The 18,767-nt window shown below is 33.5% G+C and overlaps 2 protein-coding genes and 1 long non-coding RNA gene across 3 annotated transcripts; 2 read left to right on the top strand and 1 right to left on the bottom strand.

Annotated features, from left to right (window-relative positions):
- Window positions 1-6,189: 6,189 nt before the first annotated feature.
- On the bottom strand, window positions 6,190-7,396 carry LOC145090764 (uncharacterized). The gene is made up of 3 exons (XR_013701751.1): window positions 7,263-7,396; window positions 6,807-6,926; window positions 6,190-6,575 (listed from the first exon to the last, which is right to left on the bottom strand). It is a non-coding gene; the product is annotated as an uncharacterized LOC145090764 (long non-coding RNA).
- Window positions 7,397-7,514: 118 nt separating this feature from the next.
- Window positions 7,515-10,401, top strand: LOC145090754 (UDP-glucuronic acid decarboxylase 1-like). The gene is made up of 7 exons (XM_079028844.1): window positions 7,515-8,159; window positions 8,636-8,783; window positions 8,863-8,942; window positions 9,277-9,360; window positions 9,428-9,502; window positions 9,616-9,708; window positions 10,008-10,401. The coding sequence occupies exons 1-7, from the start codon at window positions 7,515-7,517 to the stop codon at window positions 10,215-10,217; spliced, it is 1,335 nt and encodes a 444-aa protein (XP_078884970.1). The 3' UTR covers window positions 10,218-10,401.
- Window positions 10,402-14,695: 4,294 nt separating this feature from the next.
- LOC145090772 (uncharacterized) lies at window positions 14,696-16,070 on the top strand. Its single transcript, XM_079028851.1, has 2 exons — window positions 14,696-15,666; window positions 15,738-16,070. The coding sequence occupies exons 1-2, from the start codon at window positions 14,931-14,933 to the stop codon at window positions 15,905-15,907; spliced, it is 906 nt and encodes a 301-aa protein (XP_078884977.1). The 5' UTR covers window positions 14,696-14,930; the 3' UTR covers window positions 15,908-16,070.
- Window positions 16,071-18,767: the final 2,697 nt, after the last annotated feature.

Here is an 18,767-nt window from a genome sequence, read left to right on the forward strand (position 1 = left end):
GAGGTCGCCAATCGCCCAACGACGCTTGCCATGTCCAGAGATATCGAAAACTGTTGGGTGTACCAGAAGTGATGGCCGTAGTGGTCGTTTCCGATGGAGGCTATAGGCGAAATGAGAAGCGTTGATGTGTGGGAGGTGATCGACGGAGTTCTTGCCGCCGCTTCTCTGCAACCGTTGAAGATTAAGCCACCGGTGAGCAACCTTGGTTCGATGTTGCTGTTGCGAGGGTATTCCGACGAGGTGTACCGGTTCCAATCGCTGCTCCTTGGGGTTTGTTCAGATCGTCGTCATTGCCGCCACTCCAAGGCGTCGTTGCTATGGCCGCCAACCTTGCTGCCATCAGCCACCGTTGTTAGGTGATGCTTGGTGTGCGTATTTCATGTGTGACTTAATTGCAGTCATTTGTTTGGTGTTCATATGTATTGTGGGTTATTTGTCTAGCCGGAAATCACAAGGCTGCCGCCTTGCACCACCGTCGGCCACCATTTGGGTGGCTGTGCGTGTGTATGTGTATGTTAGTGAGGGTGTGCGTGATTCGGGATTTGTATTGTAATATGTAATAGTGTCGGAATAATGAAAGAACTTGAAAACCACCACCATAGGGTGGTGGCTGCCGCCACCGGCCGTCGTGTTGGGTGGCGGTGTGTCTACCTTGTGAGTTGATTCGTTTGGGAGGGGTGCTTGAAACCCTAATGGGCCTTGTAAGCTCAAATGGGCCCAATAAATCTTAATGGACTCTAATGGGCTTTAATATTATCCTAGTGGGCTTAATAGGCCCAATAAAGCCCTAATTGACATAAAAGGCCAACAAACTGATAAATGGGCTAATATTTGGATTGGAAAACCCTAATGCAATGAAACCCTAATTTTGAGAATTTATCGGGATTCACGCACAGGAATTATTAATAACTTGATATATTAAATAATAAACTTCGGCAAAGAGTAATCTAAGCGATAATGGACTTAATGGATTAAGTGCTTAATGGGTTAAGTAGGAAACTTAACCCTAATCATCATTTTATGTGAAACCCTAATTTCACTTGGGTTTATTGTTGGGCCTTCCTTTTTGGGCCTTGATGATCGGGTTATTAATGGGCCATCCAAAGTCAAGCAATTAGACTAGAATATTTAATGGGCCTAGGGTAAGGCCCATGTAAGGGGCTTAGGCCTAATTTGGAAAATTGGGCCATGTGTTGGGCTTTGAGTTCCTAGTTGACTTTGGGCCTATGGTTTGGGCCTTGGGCTTGGGTAAGCCAAGCTAGGGGTAATGTAGTAATTATCCAAAGCATGTATTTTTAGTTATGTGTTAGAACCCAATTATTAATTGGGTGTTATTTGGTGTTGACAGTTCGGGAATCTGTCAACCAGCAGCTGGGGTGGAGTCTGTGGGACTTCAGCAGTGTGGGATTGTGTCTACGGGACTTCAGCAGTGTGAGGTGAGTTTCCTTCCAGTAGAAACGGGTCTAAGGCCACAACGCCGGCCCGTTTAGCTAACAGTAGTTTTCAGATTTTGATCTGATGCAGTAGTTAGTATGTTTGATGCCTTCGTGGCTCAGACAGGATTTATGTGTTATGTGTTCCGGGCTACAGCCCGAGGTAGTATGCAGTATATGTGAGTTTATGCCAGTTGATATGTTATGATATGCTGTGTTCAGTCAGCTTCGGACTTCGGTCCGATGGAGGGGCAAGACCCCAGTCAGTTAGCTTCGGACTTCGGTCCGATGGAGGGGACAAGGTCCCAAACAGTCAGCTTCGGGCTTCGGTCCGATGGAGGGGGCAAGGCCCCAGTCAGTTAGCTTCGGACTTAGGTCTGATGGAGGGGACAAGGTCCCAGACAGTCAGCTTCGGACTTCGGTCCGATGGAGGGGGCAAGGCCCCAGTCAGTTAGCTTCGGACTTCGGTCCGATGGAGGGGACAAGGTCCCAGACAGTCAGCTTCGGACTTTGGTCCGATGTAGGGGACAAGGTCCCAGTCAGTCAGCTTCGGACTTCGGTTCGATGGAGGGGGCAAGGCCCCAGTATGTGCTTGATATGTTATTGTTTGGTATGTGTTAGTTTGGGGGAGCTCACTAAGCTTCGTGCTTACGGTTTTCAGTTTTGGTTTCAGGTACTCAGTTTTCAAAAGAGGAGCTCGGAAAGATTGCAGTGCACACACCATTTGTTCAGCCTGGGATGTTTATACTCTGATATATTTGACAATTCTTAAGATATTTTGAGATACATTCTTTATAATTCTTATATGACGATTGATGAACATGGTTTTATTACTATTTTAAAACGAAATTTTCGGGTCGTATTTTTGGGTCGTTACAAAATACTTCATATCTATGTGTAAGATGAAAGAGACCATGCACTCACTTGATTAGGTGGTGATTCCTAACTCAGACAGCACTTCGTTATCTCAAAACAATTTTCCTCGACAAAACCTAGTATCAATACCACTAGGGTTTAGTTTTTAACGTTAACCGTGACTAGTTAATAGGCTAGCTATTATTACTATTATATAAGCGTTAAATAACACTCAATATAACTCATAATAATAGCCCAAATAATTATTTTAAGGTCCTAATAATGTTACTATAATTAAATAAAAGTTATATTAAATATAGTATAGGCGTATCTCACTTACAACGTGTTTTTATTAAAAACCGGGCTTCGCTGGAGCAGCGTTTCTGAGCCAAAAGCTTTTCTTCTCGGGCCGCCGGGCGCTCCGGGGCTTTCTTCTCGTGCTAAGGAGGTTCCCTAGACTTCGGAGGGGTTTAGGGAGGCTAGAGAGAAGTTAGAGAGAGAGAGAGAAAGAAAGAGAGGCTTACGGTGTGTATCTTTCGCGTACGAGCTCCATTTTCTACGTTCTTTATATACACGCATTGGTATTTATGAGTACTAAAACTTTCATTTAGACCCCGTCGGCTAATTCTCCTTCTATCTCATATTTACAAAAAACCGTATCGAATTCGCCACCCTCGAAAGAAAAGTAGAGACTAAGCTTCGTCTATAACTTTCGCATACGATCTCCATTTTTGTCGATATTTATATTCACATGTTGGTATTTACGAGTACTACAAATTTCATTTAGACCTCGTTGACTAATTCTCAATCTATCTCGGATTTACAAAACTGTATCGAATTTGCCGCGCTCGAAAAGTAGAGACTATACTTCGTCCATAACTTTCGCATAAGAGCTTCGTTTTTGACATTATTTATATCCACGCATAGGTAAAAATAAAATCTACAACTTTCCTTTTTTACTCCGTCGGCTAATTCTCGACCGATCTTAAATTTAACAGTAGGAAGAGATTAGACTGTTAAATGACCGCGAAGAATTCATAACTCCTTCATACGAACTCCGTTTTTGTCTGTCTTTTACCGTTGAGTTCCTATTAATGAGATCTTCAACTCTCATTTAGGTCGCGTAAGCCAAAAACTGCTCGAACTAAAATTTGAGTTTTCGGGTCGTGCACTGCTATGCCAAATTTTAGAAAAATCATAACTTCCTCATACGAAGTCAGATTTGGGCGTTCTTTTTATGGACACTCTTGGTTTAACATTTTCTACGACTTTTGTTTAGATCTCTAAGGCTAAAAGTCGCTCTATCGTAAATTCACTATTTTCACTTCCCGGTGCCGTGCCGGTTCCGTCGCGAAACTTCGACGGGTCATTACTTCTTCGTTATAACTCGGATTTCAGTGCTCTTTATATGTATGGAAACCTTGTAACATATACTACATCTTGGTTAAGATTATTTATTCTAAATAATCTTTGCCGAAAAGTCATTTTCGACCCATATTATCTCTAAATTGACTAGCCCAAATCTACGGGCGTTACACCTAAGTATGAACATCACTAAGTCTTAGCCTTACATCTCTTAAGACTATAATATAATAGTCTAGATTCCTAAACAATCCCAATGTCTACATCAAGATCTATCAAATAAGGAATAACTAGGTAAGATCATATCGGAGGTAGGGTCGGTTTGGTATATTGAGTATACTATTTGGAAATCTCACATTAAACACCTCACTAAATCCATCATTGTCATCATTTCCATAAGTATATCAATCAGTATTTTAACTTGGAATCACTGATAAATCTTATTTATGAATTCATAATAATAATTATGAATATAAATATAAGTTATACAAACCATATACAATGAAAGGGTACAATAGACAACATACCCAATTTCTAAAGATGCATGGTAGAGTTGGATATCAAGATCCTATAACATACATATCAGAATCATGTAACAGATTAGTCATTATCAACATACATTGCTATAAATTCAACTAAAACACCCTACAAGGAGTGTAAAATTCATATATCATTAACCCCATATGTTAAAATAGTAATCACATATGAACACTTTTATTATTTTCTAAAGACTGATTATATGATTATATGCTGAAAACAACAAAAAAAACATAGAAAATGAGGCAAAGTTACGCAGATTCTTGACACAAGGTCCATTTTTGTAATAGATTCTTAGCACAGGGACCATTTTGTAATAGATTCTTGCCACAAGGACCATTACTACAACAAATTTTGATATAAGGACCATTCCAGTAAAAATTTATGCCACAAGGACCATTACTGTAACAGGTTATTGACTTAAGGATGATCTCTATAAAAATTTATGCCACAAGGTCCCTTATGTAACAGATTATTGATATAAGGACCAAATCTATAAAAATTTATGCCACAAGATAAATATCATTATCATTTAATTTGCATTTTATACCATTTATGTACACAACCATTTTATAATGAAAAGGTGTTTGGATTATCCGGTTCACAATTAGAACAAATAATAATAGTAAGATGTAACTGCCCTTGTCTGCAAATGTGAATTTTTACTTTTACCTCTGTTTACTATATGTGAAGATGTGAAATATGCTCTATTTACCTTGACCTTCCTTTATTGTTAAAAAATTTATAGTTTTTTAGATTTTAAGTTGACTTTTTTTTCTTCTTAATATAGGGTCATGGGCAAAGTGAAGTCAATGAAAACAAGTTCATGGAAGTACAACCAAAGCAAGAAAATACATCCATAAATCTTTTATACATTTGACATTTAAAGTCAAATCTATTTGTGTCACTTATTTATTAGCAATATATTTCGTATTTTCTTAATTACATAAGTAGAAGGTAAACAACAAAAGATGAATAGCCACGGAGACTTGGTACACTACCAACTTATAGTTTTAGTTTTAGGCGTAATGAAAGAGTCGAAAAACATAAAGAGATCATTGATTGATTATTTTCTGCTCTTTTGTTTGTTTCAAAATGCTTATTTTAAAAAAGAAATTAAATATTATCCTATTTTTTGTTCCTACAAATCATCATACCCAATTAAATAGTGACATGTGTAAATGATGATCATCTAATGTGGAGTAATGTTCAAGCTTGTGCATTGTGTCGGCTTAACTTTATTCAACTACTAACAATGACCAAATGAGACAACTTTTGTGACTTTTGAAAGTACGTCTCAAAAGGGTTTGCAAACTCATGGCAATAATGGGTGACCTAATCAAATTTACGAATGAATCTGATAGCCAATTTGAAATATAACTATATAAGAATAATTATTACAAGTTCAATAACCTATGATGTTACCCCAATATATATAGCATAAAAAGTAACATCTTTATAATTAAATTGTTATTTGATGACATGAACATACTTTTATATAAATTTTTTAATGGTTTGATTTCTTTCTATAAGAAATTTACTTACTACCCAAATTAAAAAGCGAACAATGTAAACTTTTTCGTATCAATAAAAAGAGTTAGTTTTGTTTCATATTGGCCCATAATGTTTTTTTTTTTTGAAAACATTCAAAATGTTTGTGTTTTGTTGTTGGTGTAACCATGTGACTTGGGTGACTAGCCAAGCCCAACTTTAGAAGCACCTGATCAGTTTAGAATTTAGATAATGTTATTCGGGTATTTTAGTTTATTCCAATAGATAAAATTATAAGTTGAAATGAGATATTAGCGAACAAGGGGAGAATGTAATGAAGGGAAAAACAAAGAGATGAGAGTATTTTAGTAAGTAAAAAGTATTTTTCAAGAATAACTTAACCAGACCTTAGTCATCATATTTAGCATGTGTGGTTATAAAATATGATGACGATTGTGAAATCGGCAAAAAAAATAATAATGTAGAAGTGGACGAATCATAGTGCATATTTATAAAAAAAAACACTTTACTACATAATTTGAGAAAAAATTCAATTCATTGCATAAATTCCATCTAAACCTATACATTATCTATATATACAACTTGGTCACCACCTTAGAGTAAAAGCTTCTTGAAATAAGATCAAAAGATTTAATCAACTAATTAAATTGATAAAAGAAAATCTAAAATATTTAGTATAAATTCACTTACATCTTAGGTTTTGTTTAGACATAAAGATGTCTAGTAGCAGGAGTTGAGATACCTTTGGTAAATACTAATGGAAAATACCATCCAACCAACACCAATCTTTCTGGTGACATTTGACGCGGTTACAATGGTTGTGGATGAGAAAATATTGCTTTTACTCTGAGAATAGATTAATTCTTCTACATGAAACTGTTCAAAAAAAATCTTTACATGAGTATTGACTCAAACCACAAGCCACATAGGATATTGCAATCGTTTACAAAGAGTATTAGAGAAACAATTTGTTAATATTTTGTTTAAGTTTCAGTAAATAAAAAATATCATAAACATGAAAAAAAGAAGAATTATAAGCAATTAGTCATAAGTTAGAAAAAAAAAAGAATTAGAATAGATATTCATGTTCAACTTCAAGTTCTTTACCCGTATCAACCATTAATGGTCATTCTTTCGACATCTCTTTGCAAACGACATGTATGGTATGTCGACTTTGAAGCCATTGTTATCTCTGCAAATTTTGTGCAATTCTGGAGATGGAGGTGACTATGCAAGAAAAGATGGGTATATTATTTATAGAAGAAAAACTGAGTAATGGAGGGAGATAATTGTGGTTAATTTGAAATATGAAATTAACCATCATTGAGGGGAATACGGGATTCCAAATTAATTTCTGATCTTCTTTTCATGTTATTTTTTTCTTATTTTTTGACAAGGATTAATTATTAGTCATATTGGGGAGATTAGCAATAAGCGATTGTACTTAATTTTTTATTTTTTGTACCTCTTACATTTCAAGAAATGCTTAATAAAATAGAATAATTTGAAATATGAAATTAAACAATATGCTTAATAAAATAGAATAGATTAACGTTAGTGTACCAAAATAGATTTGGAGAATGTTTTCCAACAGATTTGACTCCATCAGAAATAGATCGTCTTCTTCATTCCCATTCTTCCTAAATGTTTTCAACAATTTAGACCCCTCCCAACTTCAAAAAAAGAAATCTTGTGCAAATCTTGAAGATTCAACCTATATTGCATGAAATCTTTCACACCAATTTCTAATTTCTTTCTCATGATCCTCATTTCTTCATCTATGCACCAAAACACGTCAATTTCTTGAACACAAAAATGATGAACAACATGAAGCAATTACACAAACATCAACGGCGAGATGAAGAAATGCCCAATAATCAAACTCCACCATACTCACCCAGGTCGCTTAGACATCCATCGTCTTCGAGATCTATCCATAGATCCGTAAATTACATCTTCAAAGAGCAACGATTTCTCTTCATCATCATAGGAATCGGGATTGGTTCCACTTTCTTCATCTTCCAACCGTCGTTATCCACCATAACCACTACCACAACGAATACCATTAAATCCCACGAATTTACCTCAATACCCAGACCAATTTCAATCTCCCACCGTGAAAGCACCACCTCTCACCGCCGCCCTGTTAATCATGGGGCAACGGGAAGGGTTCCTGTAAGTGTTAGTCGGAGGAGGATAAGGACGGTGGTGACCGGTGGAGCTGGGTTTGTGGGTAGTCATTTGGTAGATAAATTGATGGCTAGAGGTGATGAAGTGATTGTGGTTGATAATTTTTTTACTGGTAGGAAAGAAAATGTGGTGCACTATTTAGAAAACCCTAGATTTGAATTGATTAGACATGATGTTGTTGAACCCATTTTATTGGAGGTTGATCAAATCTATCATTTAGCTTGCCCTGCTTCTCCTGTTCATTACAAGTATAATCCTGTCAAAACCATCATATCCTTTTCTTAATCTTTCTCATTAAACAAATTTTCTTGAAACAAGAAAAAAAATGATCAAACCCATTATTATATCCACAAAACTAATGTTCTATGCACTAAGTTGTCAATTATGTGTTTGTAATGGACTTTTGTAATCCTTTTTTGTTTATGGTGTTTTATCAAATTGGGTATTTGAGATCCTTAAACATGATACAAACAAGAGATTACCTTTGACTTTTGAAGTTCAACATAGAACTTTTCGGATTTCTTGATTTGGGTTTTATTCTTACAAATTCGACACTATATTTGTTTATGTTTGAACTCATTTCTAAATTTAACCTTGGAAGTCAAAGTATGCATTTCTCTTGATTAGAAGGGGCGTTACTCTATATTAAAAGAAACTTTTTTCATGGATTTATGACTTGTTGGACTTAATGTGGTTTCCGTTGAAGTTTAAAGTATTTGAATTGTCTCCTTAACTCATACGATTACAAGACAAATGTTATGGGCACCCTAAACATGCTTGGACTTGCCAAAAGAGTCAAGGCAAGGTTCTTGATTACGAGCACTAGTGAGGTTTATGGAGACCCTCTTGAGCATCCTCAAAAGGAAACATATTGGGGACATGTAAATCCAATAGGTGGACTTTTCGTTTTATTATCATTTTATGTTATTTTTCTATTTTGATTCGTTACAATGTTCATGATTATGTAATGTAGGTGTTAGAAGTTGCTATGATGAAGGGAAAAGAACAGCTGAAACATTAACAATGGATTATCATCGAAATGAAGGTGTTGAGGTGATGTTGCATACCGATGATTTTTCGCCCTTTGTTTATTTAATTTTCCATAATTCTTTTTCTTTTGGACATAAAAATTACCAAAACAACACCTGGGTTGTTTCTTTTTTAATTAATTATATGACTTTGAGAAGGAAATGATTGTTGCGTTAGGTCCTAACTTTTTGCAATTTTGTCATTATTATTTTTTTCTTCAGCTCCTTCAAATGTCTCGTCATTTTCCAAAATATTTTGTAAACATCATTTATCTATACAGTTTTAGTTAAGCGTGCTTAAAAGAGATTATTAGGGTAGTGAAACCTACGTTTTATGATAGAAAATTCACATATTGCAGGTCCGGATTGCACGTATTTTTAACACATATGGTCCTCGAATGTGTCTAGAAGATGGACGTGTCGTTAGCAACTTTGTTTCACAGGTAAAAAAACATTATACAAGTTGTCATAATTAGAAAATACTTTTTCATAAGGCAACATCTTTTGTAGGCCATTCGCAAACAACCCATGACTGTTTATGGTGATGGAAAGCAAACACGAAGCTTTCAATACGTTTCAGATTTGGTACGCTATTTCTTCATACAAACACATACAATTTTTTGTAAGAACATTTTTAAAGTTTATATTCATACAACTTTTTTGGTTCCTGTTTAATTATACAGTTGCTTTGATTTCAGGTTGATGGACTGATGGCTCTCATGGAAGGTGACCATGTTGGACCTTTCAACTTGGGAAATCCAGGAGAGTTCACCATGTTAGAGCTTGCTCAGGTTTGTATCATTTCATCATGGAATGAATGCAAAATCATAATATAACCCATTTTTATTCAAAAAAAATATTTTTATTATTTAGTTTTTTAGTTTTATAAATGATAAATTCTATAATATTAACTAAATTATTTATATTAATATATAATAGCATTAAAAGTAAATATTTTACTTACATATATATATATACTATTAAAAATATGTATGATATATCTTTTCTTCCTCCAACTTAACCAAACATGACTAAGAGGGCTAGCCCATTTTGGTTTCTTGTCTTACTCTTTAGACTTTTTCTTTTTTAGGTGGTGAGAGAAACTATTGATGCAAATGCTTCGATTGAATTCAAAGACAACACTGCTGATGATCCTCAAAAAAGAAAACCCGATATTAGCAAAGCAAAAGAGCTACTAAATTGGGAGCCCAAAGTAACACTCAGAGAGGGTCTCCCACTAATGGCATCAGATTTCAGGGATCGAATCTTGAAAGAAATAGAAGGCGATGATGACAAATAAGAAAAGGGAAGACCAGAAACCAGCATGTATATATTCAGAAACCATGTATCTATATAGTTTCTTTTTAGTTGTGATATACATCTAACTACATGATTCTTTTAGGAATGTCGCCATTCTTCCTCTTGCTCTGAGGTTGGAGTAAGCGTTAGTTTTTTTTATTATAGATCTTTTTTTGACTCAAATTAACCCCTTTGTATAAATTGCACTAATTTATATAATTTTTATTTGAAGAAACATACTTTTATAATTAATATTTAGAAGTTGATGTTATAAGTTTATAACAAAAAGAACCAAAATGAAGAAAAGTAGCAAGGCATCTAATTCTCATTTATCGGAATGAAGGGGAAAGTAGCTTTGTTTCTCCTCTCTTTTGTAGGGTGAAAGACTGAAAGTGTTTTTATATTCGGTGTGTTTGGCATAACATGAATGAGAATTTGTTACTTCTCTTTTGGAATACAATTCCTTCCACGCTTTATTCCTCTACCTAAAAGATTGGATTTTGTTAGACTTATAAGTGCATGGAATCTGTGCGAGTTTATTATCACAACTACGTAATTAGAAAAAATCTAGTTTTTAATGAGTCATACTCGAATTTATAGTTAAGGAGCTGCATCGAAAATTTATCGACTTTTATGAGTCTTATGTATGTATAAGATGTTCTAATATTTTTATTCCAAACTCAAATTAAACTTTCTTTTATAACGCATATTTCTTCTCCGAGCTATCCAATCAAGCTTCTTTTGTAAAATATAACATATAATTATTCGAGTAAATTATTGAAATCACCCCTATAATTCGTTTAAAATTACACATTTGTTCCCTAACAAATTGACTCGCTTAATGCAGATCGTACAATATCATCATCACAATATGGTACAAGTTTTTGTCATGTGAAAAAGATGAACACTACCTAACCTTAACCAAATTGAACCACTAGCTAGACCTAACCAGATTTCTTAGGTCACTTGGTTTCTTTATGACAAGATTGCTTGAACTTGAGTCAATCCTTCTAAAGATATGAAAACGCAAGACCCGATTACCCTCGATCTTTGTGTCTCTATGTGAAGGTTAATTGTCAAAATACAACATATATACTTTCACTATTTTATTGATGAATAAATGTAACTTATTTTTTCAACTATTTAATATAATAAAGTATCATTTTAAAATTTAAACCATCGAAAATGTAACAAACTTGTATTCTTTTTACCTTTAATGTAATGTTTACATAAAACACTAGAAATGTTATTTTTTTACATCGAATGAATAAAATTAAATAGAGAGAAATTTCTTTAGAGCATTGGGTGTGGGCAACAAGATGCAACACCAAGTTGTGCCACCTCACATGCCACATAAGCAAATGGTGTTATAACACCAAGTGAGGAAATGGACAACAAGATGCAACACCAACTTTTTGAAAATAAATATTTTTATTTTTGTACTTTTTTTATTAGTTTGTTTTTTTTACCTTTTTTTTTTGTTTTCGTTTTTTTTTCTTTTTGTGTTTTTTTAATAACTAATATATTTTTTTATAAAACATATAATTTTAAAAACAAAAAAAAAAAGACATAATATTTAAAATCTAAAATCCGATTACAATTAAAAAAACATAATTTTAAACCTAAATTGATAACTAAAATACCATTGAAATCACTACTAAATACCACACACAAATCCTAATTAACCCAAATATTTTTTCCTAATTTGTTCATTCATTGCTTGTAGCACCGCTAGATCAGCAGGCGCTAAACCCTCCTCGCTTGTCCGAAGAATTGACAACTGTTGTGTCTTTAGTTCCCTCTCTTTTTGCTCCTGCTTCTCCCGTGTCTGCCTTTCCAGGAATTCCAAATGACGACGTTTCAACTCATTTTTTTCTTTTATTAATAAATTATGTTCGTCGAATTTCGCTCTCATTTTCACCGCATCTTTTGCTCTCGTCTCCACCTCCCCCGCATGTCTTGCAACGCGCCTCGCTTTGTCGCGTCCGGGCGGTCGTCGTGGTGGGGATATCTCTTGGATATCATCCGGGATCTCATCGTCATCGGCGTTTAGGTCGATGTTAGTCCGTGCGTCCGACACGTCGACCGAGCCAGAATTGCGAGACCTTTTGGATTGAACCTCCGACGATGTAGGCGTTTTATTTCACTTTGGATCCGCTCGCAGCAATTCCCATGATTTTTCAAAGTCGAAAACATGACCCATTTCGACCCGATATTGTTCCTTAGCAGCTTTGAACAAATCAAAGTCGTTGGTTCCACTTTGTTGTTGCGCCACAATCTGGTTGTAAATATCGTTGAATTTGCTGCACCGCTTAGTTATCATACCCCATTTGTTGCTCAACATGTCGTTGTTGCGATACGAATTTTTCTTTAAAATAGCGTGAAACTTGTCGAGCACCGCCCCCCAATAAGCTCCTTTTTTCATTCCATTTCCGCGAAGTTCGTTTTTTGAAGTAGCACACCAAGCCGCCGTCAAAGCGTATTCCTCCTCCGGTGTCCACCATTGTGGAACGTCTGCATTTTCAGATTCCACCGCTATTGATTTCCCTTTTGATTTCCTTTCCCTTTCCCTTTCTTACTACTTCCCGCTTCCACTTGAACTGTTGGTTGTGTTGTAGGCGACGGTTGATTGGTTGTTTGTTGCATCGAACCAAAAGTAGAGAAAAGATTTTGTTGTAAATTTGGGTTTTGACCAAATTGATTTTGTTGAACGTAAGGTGAGTTGGGAAATTGCAGTGGCGGTGAAGCGGTATTGAAAGCGGCACCTTGGTATGGTATTTGTGGTGAACCTTGAGACGACAAAAGGTTGAAATAATTTTCATGCCCCGCAAATCCGAGAGGCGGGGTTGTGTTTGGGTTTGATGATGGAGGGGGGGTGTTTGGGTATTGCTCCATTTTTTTTATTAACAAAGTGTAGAAAATATAGAGAGGATTTTAAAAAGATATGTAAAGTTTAAATTAAAAAGAGTATATATATATATATATATATATATATATATATATATATATATATATATATATATATATATATAGGTAAAAAGATAAATAAAAAAAAGTTTTTTTTTAATTGAATTTTGACCGTTTTGAAACGGTAAAAAAAACGGTAAAATGCTTCGCGTTTCAATTCGTCATGACGCCCACGAGATGTCCTCGACGAGATGCAACGAGATAGGGGGCGGTGTTCCCCCCGTCATAACGTCGTCGTCGGCTGCCACGTCACTGCGTTGAATCTCGTTGATGGCCCATACCGACTACTCTTATAAATATGAATCTTTTTGAAGAAAACAAAAAGATGTTTTTTTACCGTGGTTTCAATTTGGTTTTGTTCCCCACGTTTAACTCATGTTTATTTACATCCTTTAATTAACTCATGGGAGGGCTTTTGATATTTTCTTTATTTATTTCCTTCTCTATATTATAGTTAACTAGTTTATAACCCGTGAGAGTCACGATTACAAATTTAATTAACCTTTAATAGTAAAAAAAACCCAAAATTATTAATCACTTATTTTAAATAATTATTAATTAAGAGATTTTTTAAGTTATATAAAATTATAATCATTGATTTAAATAAATATGTAAAATTATATCACTTTATAATTTGTAATAATTTTATTTTATTTTTTCTTTAAATGTTATTAATTTAATGTAATTAAAGTGAGAAATTTAAAATTTGAAATTTGAAATGGATAATCAATAGGTTGACAAGTGACATTCATTAATTAAGAAACATAATAGGATGACACATGACAAAAGAAAAAATAAAATATGTATTAATTATGATATCTAATATAATGACACATGTCAAAAGAAGATTAAAATTATTTTTTTTATTAGAACTAGGTGTGAGACACGTGTATTACACGAGTCGATTTAAAAAAAGATTAAATATTAAATTAAAGTCTAAACAGAAAATATTTTTTAACGTACAACTTTAAAATAAGAAAGGAAGAAACGTATTTATTACAATTTAATATCATATATATGATATTTAATACTTATATATATATATATATATATATATATATATATATATATATATGATTTTAATTTCAAAAATTAAAACAAATCAAAAATTGACAAGTGGATAATATTTATTTAAAAATACCACAAAATGAAGAGCATCAAAACTCATGAAAGATTTACATGTAACAAACAAAACTTTCATTTATTAAGAAGGATAGAAAGATAGAAAGATTTAAATATTTATAATGTCCTAATATTTCCTTATGTGTGATTATTTTTAAAAAGAAATTGGATTCCTAAAAGTCCAACTTTCCTACTTTCCTTCCATCAAAGGAAAATAAATTTCATCCGAAAGATGAACAAACTAAAATCTTCTTTATATAAAAATATTAAAGATTATAGTATTTTTTTTTTAACACTAGATATGATACCTCTCTGTCACGACCATTCACCCTTCTGAGTATAAAAAGCCGGTGGTGTGAGGATGTTTAGAGTTAGTAGGTAGTTGTGGAGGTGGACGGTGAGGTGAATGTGTTTTTAGATTTCAATAAAAGATTATTTAAGATTGATAACAGTAAAAATAAAAATAAAAATAATAATAGCTAGTACACTAATGAAACTAAAGTTTGTAGGACGACATTTAACCCCTTCATTTATTCTTAGACCAATTATTCATAAAAGCTAGTACACTAATGAAAGGTGTTTCATATATTCTGTACTTCTCAAGCTTCAATTCACCACCCATATTATGATGGATTCCATTGTTCTTGAAGAACCTTCCTCCTCCATCGCCCATGGTGGCAGCGGCCGAGCAATAGACCGTCACAACCCCATCATTAGAGATGAAAAAAGACTCGGTCAAGGACGTATCTTTCCATCTAGTCCCGCCTCCACCACCGTGGACAACCACCACCAAAACCTGAAGCCAGATGCGGAAGCCGGTGATCAGAAAAGAAAGAGTATTGCGTTTGCTTATGGTGATGGTGATGGTGATTCTATCAGCCCAGCAAGTTCTTCAAGGTGCTTGTTGAGTGACAGACCCACGTTTAATTTCTCGTCGGATTTTCACGATGTTCTGCCGCCACCACCATCACCGCCACTTGAACCACTCAAATTTCAATACAGAAAGTCTTTGAAGAAAGACGATGATTTACTCTGCTCTCCTCCACCTACACAACAACCACCACCGTCGCCGCCACCTTATGAAGCTCTTAGCTTTCTTAACCTTGATGATGATTCACCGACCTCTTCTCCTCCTAAACCACCGCCGTCTCCGCCACCACCTCATGAATCGCTAAAGCTTCATAATCGCAAAGCTTCAGACAAGAAACACCATGATCAACCAACACTAATTTCTTCCGTCCATAAACTATCTTCACCCCCACCACCCCCTTCCTCTTCCGATCAGGTAGTTGTCTTGGAGGTCTCACTGCACTGCAGGGGTTGCGAAAGAAAAATGAAGAAACATATCTCCAAAATCGAAGGTAGTATACTTATTATTGATAAAATATAACAACTTTTTTTATTTTCTTAAGGAAAAATTCATATATTTCAGGGGTAACTTCGTTCAAAATTGAATTTGCGGCCAAGAAGGTGACGGTGGTCGGAGATGTGACGCCGCTGGCAGTTCTGACCAGCGTGCTAAAGGTCAAAAACGCGAAACTGTTGACTCCAGTAACAATATCATCATCTTCTCCAATTGAGCCATCACACCTCACGAAATAGAATATATTTTGATAGAATTTTTGTTTGGAATAAATATTCTACACCATCCTTTATGAGTTAAGTCGCAATATTTTTCTATTTTACGTCACATGCTGTTAATGTTTATCATGTAAAGTATTGGGTCGGTTACCTCGGTTTTAAAACGTATTATTTTCAGTTTTAAGGATGTTAATTTTAGAATTTGGTAAAATATTTCACCTTAATAAATAATAAGGATAAGGAAAATGATAATGAATTTTTTTAGGATAAACCTACGATTCGTTATTAATTATTTGTTTTTTGTTTTTACTTATTTTGTCTCAGTACATATAATATATTTGTCAATTTGTTTAAAAATGTGGAGACTAAATTATCAAGTTGACGTAAAAGACTTTTGTGTTATTGTGTAGACAGAACTCAAATTGAGAGTTAAAGCGAAGATTTATAGCACTTTTTATATGTTTTGGAGTTTTGCATAGAGTTGGAATGAATATATACCCCATTGTTCGTGGAAAAAAATGGAACATCATACTATTAGGTTATTAGGATATGATTTTGTATTTTCAAATTTTAAATTGAATTTGATTTGTTACAAAAAAAATAATTAAAATCCTAGAAAAATATCATGTCAAAAAGACATTTTAAAAACTAACGCGTATCCTTTTTAGGTTTCATTTATTAGAAGAGGTATATATATATATATATATATATATATATATATATATATATATATATATATATATATATATAGGGTTAGGTTATTTTGTTTTCACTATCTATTGTGTGTCCGTATGATTCATTCTGGACCAATCATTGTAGTTATTTTAAGAAAGTAATTAATGCATATTACATGTTGAAGATATAATAGGTATTAATTACATTTTCAGCATTTAATATGCATTAATTACTTTCTTAAAATAATTAAAATGATTGGTCCAGAATGAATCATACGGGCACACAATAGATAGTGAAAACATTTGAACCTAACTATATATTAGAAAGTCTTATGAAAAGTTTTTTTTTTCTAAATCAGTTTGTATTTTATAGAGCCCTTATGTTTAAAATTTAAATATGTTATAGTATATATTATACTATATAGTTATAGTCCTTATGACTATATATATTGTCGTTCCAATTTTTTAAATTACCAAAAAGATCATTGTAAGGTTTTATTACAAAAAAAAAAAAAAAATCTTATGTTTAAAACTTCCATATGTTGGCAGCTTTGGTCCTTGTATAAAAAATAAATAAATAAGTTGTTTCCCTAATTTATAGAAAATATCATTTTGTATTATTTTTATAAAAACGATCCATGTGTTTAAAATAATTACACAAATACTTAAATCTATAATGTATATTAACTAGAAAGTATACTATATATTAACTAGAAAGTCCTTATGAACATTACATTTTTCCACTTTAAGAGTTTTGTCATAGATCTTTTGGACATTGGCACAATTAGCCCCTACAATTTTGTAATTAATAGAAAAGGTCCATATAAGAGTCCTTATGTTTAAGATTTTTGTATGTCTTCAGTTTTGTCCCCTATATAGAAAATAGACAAATAAAAATCTTTCCGGTAATTTACACTAAAAGTTATTGTGTATTATTTTACAGAAACAATTTATATATTTAAAAAAAAAATTACAGAGTGCTTACATCTATCACAAATACAACTGCTCCACCCCTTTTCCCGAGCGACCAGACCATACACACGCAAACCCTTACTTGCATCCTCATTGAGCAGGGACAACGCAATTGCTAGTTATCTTTAAAAAAAATCATATCATACAAAAAGAATTTTCATAAAGTCAGTCATATTTCAAGAGATGTATCGGTATGCATCAAGGCCAATGGGTAGGCATGGGTCTCGTGAAAAGCCCCATCATGCTAAGGTGGAGCCTCACTACATATATACCGCCACTATAGTGTGAGTGTGGTGCCCCATGACCACCTTCACTCTCATTCACGACTAGTTGGCATTCTTCTTTTTCTTTTCTTTATTCTTTAATTGTTTTTTCTTGCACTTCTTTACAATAGTGAACACCACATCCTTCTCATATGGATTACATGAGATGGGTGTGATGTGGTGATTAATGGTGATAAGTTGGATTCTATGATGTTCATATGGTGTGAGAATCGTACGGAGCCTAACAAAAAAGAAGTGAAATATTTAATTATAGTGGAATGAAAAAGTTCAAAATTTTATTGCCACAAAAGAATGGAAATGTAATTTGTTCTGTGATTTATTTTCATTCCATGAGTTTATGAAATTAAATGATATATACTATAAGTATAAATTATTTTTATCCTTATAATCTTCAGTAATATAAATATTTTTCTCAAACATCATGTAAACAACTTTTTATCTTTTAAATATAAATAAATATTTTTATCACAATTATATTTTAAAATTTTATGGTATCTAGTTATTATATTTTATAACTTTTTAGATAATGGAGAAATCTTTTTTAACTATTTATAAAATATAAAACATCAATTTAGAGTGAAATTAATTGCTTTTATATGTAATTGTATTTCACAATATATCTTTTATATACAAAATTATTATTATAAGAAGGAAAATCTTCAAAAATGATCAATGTGATTTCCAAAAAATCGAAGTTAGTCCTTAACTTTTTTGTCTTCAAAGATTATTCATGTTGTTTGAAAACTTTTAATGAATGGTCATTTTGAGTCACGCCGTCAAATTGGAGACGTTAACTGTGGTCACATGCATAACATGTGAGGGTACTTTCATCATTTCACTTAGGTTTCCCTCAAACGATCTCAACAGATCTATTCTCCAAAGAGATGAGTCTTACAGATTCATTCAAAGATTTATGCTCATCCATGTCAAAGTTTAGCATCTCGAAATTCC

The sequence above is a fragment of the Lactuca serriola genome, chromosome 1, assembly GCF_051521515.1.
Source record: "Lactuca serriola cultivar US96UC23 chromosome 1, Lser_US96UC23_V15, whole genome shotgun sequence".
Classification (NCBI taxonomy): domain Eukaryota; kingdom Viridiplantae; phylum Streptophyta; class Magnoliopsida; order Asterales; family Asteraceae; genus Lactuca; species Lactuca serriola.